General features: G+C 33.6%; 1 protein-coding gene across 6 annotated transcripts in view; it reads left to right on the top strand.

Moving 5' to 3' along the window:
- The window catches only part of LOC106874322 (myosin light chain kinase, smooth muscle), a 145,560-nt gene that overhangs the window by 130,234 nt on the left and 5,766 nt on the right, over positions 1–9,560 (top strand). For 3 of the 6 annotated variants that reach the window (XM_052965919.1, XM_052965922.1, XM_052965924.1), the window contains one exon: positions 492–641. The exons of 2 other annotated variants lie outside the window; for them this stretch is intronic. In XM_052965919.1, coding sequence (XP_052821879.1) covers positions 492–641 — 150 coding nt within the window. The remainder of the gene's footprint in view (positions 1–491; positions 642–9,560) is intronic. One more of the 6 variants, XM_052965920.1, reaches the window with a different exon arrangement.

Raw genomic sequence — 9,560 nt, 5'->3', positions numbered from 1 at the left:
AGCAATGCATTCTATTGCATGCTGCAATGACTCTACCAATTCATCATCTTATCTGTGTATCTATGTCTGACTGTCTAAATGCAAAAGTAAATTTTAAATATTAGATTTTAAATAACAATTTCAAACCTTTGAAATTTGTTAGCATAGTGTTATTCCTTGTGTAATTTTCAAGTTCATCTTCATTCACCTTTTTTAAAATTTTTTTTTTACACTTTTGTTTTCAAACAAAATATTTGAAAAATCTCAATTTCTAATTTATTTTTGCACATCCTCCAAAGTACCTGCTACTTACTAATTGTCCTTTCCAAAATGATTAATTCCTGAAAATTTGTTGAATGATAGTACCATATTGGTAAGATTTTTGTTTTTTTACAGTTCAGATTTTTCAAGTTAAGTTATATTTTTCTTTTGATTGGAAAAGATTTCATTATTTAAAAAAAAAAAAAAAGAAATTACATTTGTGTTCCATTTATCTACCACATCTATAAAAGGCACCAGCTGCTTCTTTCCAATCAGCTGGAGGAAGACCCTCAAGAACAAACTATATGAATGGGGGGCACACTCACCAAGATCAGAAACCTCGTCAATTCAACCAACAACCATCTGTTAATAGACACAACAATGAACAGGTTACATGGAAGGTATTACAACCAAGGATTCTCTATAACCTACTGCTTTTACCTCTTACCTACAACTTCATCTTCTATAAAATGCTGGTTGCTATGTAATTACAACTCTTAGCTCTGCTTCTTTTTTAATTTTATAACTAGGCAGGTGGCTGTTTAATTTGTTTTCATTTTTTCCCTGTACCCATTTGTTAAGATTCCTAGTTTGTCACCCTCAGCTATTATCACCCTAGGAAACGAGAAATCGTTAGGGTCCATACATTGGTGTCCTTAAACTGCTTTTACTGCAACTGGTATACAAGTGAAATGCTAGGTCCTTATGTCTTTCTCATTTTAGTTTTCCATCTAGAACTTTTCATTTACATTAATCATCTAAAACTCTGAAGAAAGTCATGAATGCCATGTTTCCAATTCCTTTTATTAAATGCAAGATAACCTGTCTAAATTCATTGCTGTCAACATTGGCTATTTTGAAATGTTTTTTTTTCTGCATGGTTTGCATGAAACCTTATTGTAATATCAGGTTGTGTAGAAAGTTCTGTCTGATTAGGAGTTTGAACCTATTGAAACCATTTTTTTCACTCCCCCAAAAACCCCATAAATATTGGTGACATTAACTGATGCATAAGCTTTTCATGAAGTGTCACCATATAGCAGCAACCATATTTTAATATATTAGTTTTCTATGAACCCATTAAGGAATCATGCCAAGAACATATTTGTTACATTATGTTTTACAATCTTTATTGTTCTAATGCAAGCAAAACAACCAAAATGTTATGGTCAAGATGCTGTGAATGAATTTGCAGAAGGTTGATTGAAAAATTCAGATGTGGCAATTTCAATTTGCTTGATAATCCTAGGTCAGGCCATCCTTCCAAATAGGATTATAAAATACTGGAGGCAATATTTGCAATGACATTCACTGTGATAGTGAAAGAACTTTTCATTGAACTTATTGTTAGCATTATGAACATTCAATAATCATTTGAAGATACTAGGGAAAGTTCCAGAGTGGGGGAAGAATAGGTTTTTGTATTCTCTTACAGCAACAAATCATCAGCAAAAACCTTACTGCTGTGAACCATCATTCGATATGCATAACTTGCAAGCACCATTTTTAAATAGGATCATAACTCATGATGATGATCATCATTTAACATCCATTGAGATGAGAAATGGATTCTTCACAACAATATTAAGTACTGTAGACAATGGCGAATGCCAAATCAAAAACCTGTACCATATCCATGTGTGGGGAGTTCACCCAAAGGAAATTCTATTTGGTGGCATATAGTAGGAATTATAATGAGTTTTGAAGGTAAAATCAAGCAATCACTTCTGGAATCTATTTTCAGCACCTTCACCATTTGAAGACCTCTTTGGGTAGAAAATGTCTTGCTGTAATAAATCCCAGGGGTGGTCATTAAGATAATGCTTGACCTCACACAACATGTCACTTAGAATGTTCTGGAATCATTTGGATGAGTAAAACTGCTACACCCTCCACATTTTCCAGACTTTGCTCCATCAAACTTCAACTTTGAAAGTAGGAAAAGTACAGGCAGCAGCAGGGAAGACATAGAAAAATGAATTAAAGTTGTTTTTAACTAAAAGCTGGAGGAACTTCTTGAAATCAGGCATTCAAAAACTTACAAATAAATGGAGAACGGTGATAGAAAATGACAAAATTATATAAATGATTAAATTTTCTGTTTTAGCCCTTTAGCTTCCTCTGTCAAATATGGTTATCTATTTACATTGTCATGGAATTAATCGCACATCATCTTGTAGCTTCAAAATTTCGATGTTGGGATTGTTTATTTTTAGAATGACATTGTAGGGTAGAAGTGAGAGGCCAGATCTGGCCAGTTTGAAGATAAAAATGGGAAAATAATTGGGCCTAATATGACTTGTTTCAATGTTAATGGATTAAATATCATCTTTATATTATTAAATAAAGACTGAATATTAGACAGAACTTTCTATATCACATGATACTTTCACACTTGCATTTTCTAAATAATATGCAACAAAAGAGATTTTCCTTTCCCTTGATGTTGTTTGAATGAATTTTGTTTAGCAATTACTGAGGAAAACTGATATTTCTTTTTAAACCGGCCCCAGTTAAAAATATTTTTTTAACCAACTGAAGATTGTGTTCTGACCCTGTCAATATCCTTGATTTTTTTTTTTGTCTTCATACTTATTACTAATGCTATCATAGATGACATGTGTCATACGAATATAACCTTGTCTCTTATTCTCTAGCTTATTCCGATTACTCTACTTATTCTGATTACTCTCATCTGTTGTACTTATTCACATTATTTACAACCAGTTTAATCACTAATTCTTGATATTCACTCAATTAGTGGTTATCTGACCCAGTCTCAGTGTATCTCTAATAGTGCTCAGTACTTTAATTCTCCTACTGCCTTCATTCTAGACTTTCATAGCTTCAGGAAATTTGATCTGCATATAGTAAATTGTATTTACTTTTCTGTGAATTCCTATGTTGTAATGGTTAGATTATTGGGTTCACAATCATAGAATTGTGGGTTTGGCTCCTGGACAAGATGGTGCATCAGGTTTTTGAGGAAGATTCTTCATTTCATGTTCCAGTCCACTCAGCTGAAATGGATACCAACCAAGTGTCAGTATATCTCTCTCTCCATCCAGTTGTCACATCCTGGATGTTCTGCTGGGTTGGTAAGGGAGACAACAACAGTGTATCTGTGTCAATTTGCAACTTTTTGGGTACCTAAATCAACTGATGAACACATGGTAGATGCTACCCTACCACATCACATTCACTTGTGAGTGACACTAATTATTACTCCCTTGTAAACATTTCAGATCCCTTTTGTTACCTCTATTTTTCACTTCTACAATTTGAAACAATTTCCTTTTTGTGTGGCGATATAAATATCTATTTTACTATGGATTTCATGTATCATTACTCTTAGCATTAATTTTCTAACTGACTGATCATAGTCTATATTACTTGAACAGTTTTAAATGCTTGTAAAGTGTGCAGATGATGAGTTATCTGCACGTGTTATGAAGCTACTCAAGATATAATGAGAACAAGTCACATTATTACTAATTGGATGAATAAATATCAGCAATTAATGATTGGATTTGTTGCAATTAATGCTGACTCGACGGATCTGTTAGAGTTCTGGACAGAATACCATGGGGTGTTTGTTTTGACTCTTTACACTCTGTGTTCAAATCCTGCTGAGGACAATTTTGCTTGTCATCCTTTTAGTGGCTTAATAAAAGAAAATATCAATCTAGAATGTGGGATGGGCAGAACTGTTAGAATATTGGCCAGGATGCCATGTTGTGATGTGTTCTGACTTTGTGCTGTCTGAATTCAAATTCAGTCTATCACTAATAAACAGTGACACTTCTGTTGAGAGATGTGACTGACATATGGTGTCAGTAAATATGGAAAACTAATTAGTAACTATGTTTCCATTGGTTTGATTGTAAGGATTGAGCTCCACCATTACCACATGAACTACAAAGAATAGGTTGATGATATTTGGTTTGAGTAAGCTGCAGGCAGGGCTGTGTGGTTAAGAAGTTGACTTTCCAACCACATGGTTTTGAGTTCAGTCACACTGCATGGCACTTTGGGCAGGTGTATTCTATAGCCCAAGGCCAACCAAAGCCTTGTGAGTGGATTATGGGGGTTGGCAACTGAAACAAGCTCATTCTGTATGTGTGTGTGTGTGTGTGCTGACATCACCTGATAGTTTAGATGAGTGTCACTGTCATACAAGCAGCATCATTCATTTCCAGTATTCTGCTTAGAAAGAGGTGAAGGTTGACAACAGGAAAGGTATCTAGTTATAGAAAAATCTACCTCAGTAAACTCTGTCTGACCCATGCATGCATGGAAAAGTGGGCTTTAAGATGATGATCATGATATTGATAAACTTGGTCTAACTTGAGAATAAAAAGAAACAAGGTGATTATATATATGCATGGAACTGATACAAGCAATACTTAATTTATATGAATAATTGTAGAAAATGACATAAACTGAGAGTACAATTTAGTCAAGCCTTCTTTTGATATCCCTCCTTGTATAGGATTCATTTATTTTGAGTCTGCTTTTTATTTCATTTTCCATCAATTGAATAATGGACTTGTGTAGTGAGTTGTAAAATAGATTAGATACTTTATCTGGTTTGTCCATTCATGTTTCTGCATTTAAATCCTGCTGATGGTTTGTTTTCACCTTTCATTTATCACTAAGATAAGTATCAGTAAGTTATTGGGATCAAATCACAAGCTTTGTGTCTCCCTATCCTTGCATGACCACCCTGCACTTGGCTGAAACCAACAGAGTATATCTTCTTTATATTCTTTATTATTTTCATTTCACTTTTCAGAGCTCTCAATTTCACTTGCTCTTAATTCTGTAAGAGCAGATAACAGCTTGTTGTCAATTGTCTCACAGGCGTCGTCTACAATAATTAACATCCAGGGACCAGTCTCTAAATCTTTGCTATCCCCAATAAAGCAGTTTTTAAGATGAACTTTCAGAATAGGTAGTATGCTGGACAAAATGCTTAGTGATATTTGATCCATCTTTATGTCCTGAGTTCAAATTCCACTGAGGTCAGCTTTACCTTTCATCCTTTTGGGGTTGATTACATAAATACCAGTTACGCACTGGGGTCAATGTAATTGACATAATCCCCTCCCCCAAGCTGCTCTTGTGGCAAAGATTTGAAATTATCATCATCATCATCATCATTATTATTATTAAGGTAGCGAGCTGGCAGAATTGTTAGCACAGTAGGCAAAAGTACTTAGCGGCATTTCGTCCGTCTTCATGTTCTGAGTTCAAATTCTGCCCAGGTCGACTTTGCCTTTCATTCTTTTGGGGATCAATAAATTAAGTACCAGTGAAACACTGGAGTTGATGTCATTGACTACTCCCCTTCCCCACAAATTTCAGGCCTTGTGCCTTTATCACAAAGGATTATTATTATAATTGTCAAGGTCTACTTTGCCTTTTGTCCTTTTGGGTTTGATAAAATGAGTACCAGTTGAACACTGGGGGTGGGTGGGGAGTCAATGTAATCAGCTGTCCCCCTCTCACCAACTTTCAGGCCTTGTACTTTTAGTAGAAGGGATTGTTATTATTAAGGTGGCAAGTGGGCTGAATCCTTAGTCTGCTGGGTGAAGTCAACTTTACCTTTCATCATTTCAGGGTTGATAAAATAAATACCAGTTGAATACTGGGTTGATGCAATTGACTTTCCCTCTCCACTTAATTGCTGGCCTTGTACCAAAATTTAAAATCACCATTGTTGGCAGAAAGGCCACGAGCTGGCAGAATCGTTAGCACACTAGATGGAATGCTTAGTGGTATTTTGCCTGTCACTACATTCTGAGTTCAAATTCTACCGAGGTCAAGTTTTCCTTTTATCTCTTCAGGGTCGATAAATTAAGTACCAGTTGTGTACTGGGGTCAATCTAATTGACTTCCCCCACCCCACACTCCCACCAAATTTCAGGCCTTGTGATTATATCATTGGTGGTGAGCTGGCAGAATTGATAGCACACGGTGCAAAATTCTTAGTGGTATTTCACCCATCTTTACATTCCAAGCTAAAATTCCACTGGGGTTGACTTTGCTTTTCATCCTTTCATTCTTTTGAGGCCAATAAGATAAGTACCAGCTTAACACTGGGATTGATGTAATCAACTAGTTCCCCCCCCCCTCTCCTGGAAATTTCAGTCCTTGTGCCTGTAATAAAAAGGATTTTTCTATTTTTCTACTTCCTTTGCATCCTCCTTCTTATACACAAATGTGGTCTTAATGTCTTAGCTAAAGGATTCTATTCCTGTCTCTGGAATGACAATATTTTCTTTCCCTGGCATTTAGCATGATTTTATCCTTATTTATTTGAATTTTTTTTTTATTATCCATTTTTATTTTGTTTTGTTTTTGTGTGTTTGCTTTCTCTATTTGCCTTGCACTGTTGTTCAAATTTTTCTTTGTAACCTTTGATCATTACACATGACTGCAATACTTTGATTTACATCTGCTTTTGGGAGCTGAATTTTTTTGTATTGAGGCATTATTGTATTTATATGACAACTGTATAATGACGTTCGATTTGTTTGTTTATATTTCTGTTGTTGTATAACTGTGACTGGTTTTCCTAATTAACATGGTTTACTGTATGTAAATAAATATATAGTCAAAACAAAAAAAAAACAGAACACATACAAACATAATATATTATTTACAGAAAATTACAAAGAAGAGAAAAAAAATTGAAAAGAAAAACTCAGCAAGCTAATTGTTCTTCATTGTGATATTTCTATTATTAGTTTTTGATGGAAGTTTTATACTGGGAATTTTTGTAAAAAGTTTTTAAGAAAATAGATATCCTTCTTATATACGTTATATGATACACATATGTATACGTTATATGATACACATATGTATACGTTATATATATATATATATATATATATATATGTATAAATATACACACACATACCCACCTCCACCTTTGCTATAAATTTGTGTGTTTTGCCTTAGTAACAAATCAATATTCATCTACATCAAATTAACTGAACTGATAAAGACAGATTTTTTTTTTCTTTAGTTAGGAGCTAAATAATTTCTATCATTAATCAATCACTGTAGAAATTGTGTAGTTTATAAAATGAGAGAATTATTGATGTTTCGAAACGTCTGTAAGTTGTCTTGATTCTTTTGATATAATAGATGATTATTTATGACTTTTAAGTGTGTGTGTGTTGGGTGTTTAATCTTGTTGGGTTCCTGGGTTGTAGTTGTCTTCTAGTCATACTTATTTCTATTTATAATACTTCAGCTACTGTAATGGGGAATGATATATATGTTTGAGCGTGTTTGTCTTCATACACCTATACATGTATTTAAACATGTGTCTGTATACACATATGTAGGTGTGTGTGTGTGTATGTTATATATATATATATATATATATATATATATATAATGGACACACTCACACATATTATATATTCTTTTGCTTGTTTCATTCATTGAACTGTGGCCATGCTGGGGCACTACCTTGAAGAATGTTAGTTGAGCAAATTAGCCCCAGTATCTATTTTTTTATTAAGTCTGGAACTTATTGTTTCAGTCTCTATGGCAAACTGTTAAGTTACAGGGTTGTAAACAAACCAACATCAGTTGTCAAGTAGTGGATGTAGGGCAAACAAGGATGCACCCATCCATGTAAATGCATATACACACACACACATGCACATACATGCACAACAGGCTTCCACACAATTTCCATCTACCAAATTCACTCACAATACATTAGTCAGCCTGGGGTTACATTTGAAGCCACTTGTCCAAGGTGCTGCACAGTAAGACTGGACCCAAACCATGTGGTTTCAAAGCAAGCGTCTTAATCACACAACCATACCTACTCCTACAAATAATGAACCTCTTTTGAAGGGAAATTGTACCTATTGTACCTCTCACATGATAGGCAGGAATACTTGCCACTATGCTATCAAGGACTAATCCTTAAAAAGTCAGGAAGTGTGAGAGGTGAATATGATTATAATAGGTAAGTTCACCACTATCAATTCATTGCAGGAGAGTTCACCACCATCAATTCACCATGAGGAAAGTTTACCGAGAAAATATATCAATAGTATCTCACCATTAATAGTTAAAACTATTTTATTGGGAGGGAAAAACAACAGTGAATTGATGACAGTGAACTTACTGGACATGGGTGAATATATTTATTTAACCACTTAATATCCTTAGGATTACAACCATTTCATAAATGTACAACTGTATTGTACAGTGTGTAGCATGCATATTGGTGCCAACATGTAAAATAGTATTTATTATACACTGAAATGATTACATGATGAAGACTGTGAAATGGCCATAATCCTAAGGATATCAAGTGATTAAATGAATACATTCACCTCTCATGTTTCTGACTTTTTATATATTCCTTATGAAATAATTTCATTGAATGGATCTCTTGGATATTAGCTGCATAAAACTCTACGTTATACTCCATGCATATGTATGTGTAATTTCTATCAAAAGTTCAGTTTACTGTGTTTTGCCCTTGGCACAGTTATACATATATACATACATGTGCATATATATATATATATTGGGTACATATATGTACATTTAAATATGTGTGTACATATGCGTGTATGTATGTATGTACACACACACACACACATAATATATATTCATATGAATTACGAAGTATTTACAAGTTGATACTAAAACTGCAACAATTTCAAATGAATGTTAAAAGTTTATCAACATCTAACTGGTGAAAAATATATCTTGTGTGATTTAGCTTTACTTAGTCCAGTGGTTCTCAACTGGGCTCCATATAGCTCTTGGTGGCCTTTGTTGTTAAAATTTTCCTTATAATGTTTAATCATTAAAATATGAGAGGAGTTTTTAGATATCGAATGGTTATGAGAGTCCCTCCCCTAAGTAAGATAGGAATGAAAGAGGTCCGTTGGCAAAAAATAATTGAGAAACACTGATTTTAGTTATTAATCGATTAAATAATATTTTTATGCTTCAAACATTCAGATTAGATTTTGAATTTAATGAACAAGCATTTTATACATTGCTTCACTTCAGTGGCGTTGATATTTATTTTGGAGTAGAAGTCAGTTTATTTTTTTTTTTTATAATTTTCCAGTTAATTATGGAAAGAGTTAAGCCAGCAATATTTTCACATATAAAATCAAGACAAAATATTGAAATATAGATGCAGAGATAGTTTTAATTTTACAAAAATATTTTACTTCCAGTGACAACTTTTTAGGAAGGTAGTAATAAAATTTTAAATAATAAAATTACAATATATATATATATATATATATATATATATATATATA

This window comes from Octopus bimaculoides, chromosome 2 (assembly GCF_001194135.2).
Source record: "Octopus bimaculoides isolate UCB-OBI-ISO-001 chromosome 2, ASM119413v2, whole genome shotgun sequence".
Taxonomy (NCBI): Eukaryota; Metazoa; Mollusca; class Cephalopoda; order Octopoda; family Octopodidae; genus Octopus; species Octopus bimaculoides.
Note: the sequence above shows the minus strand (reverse complement) of the source record. Positions and strands in the feature narration are given on the sequence as shown.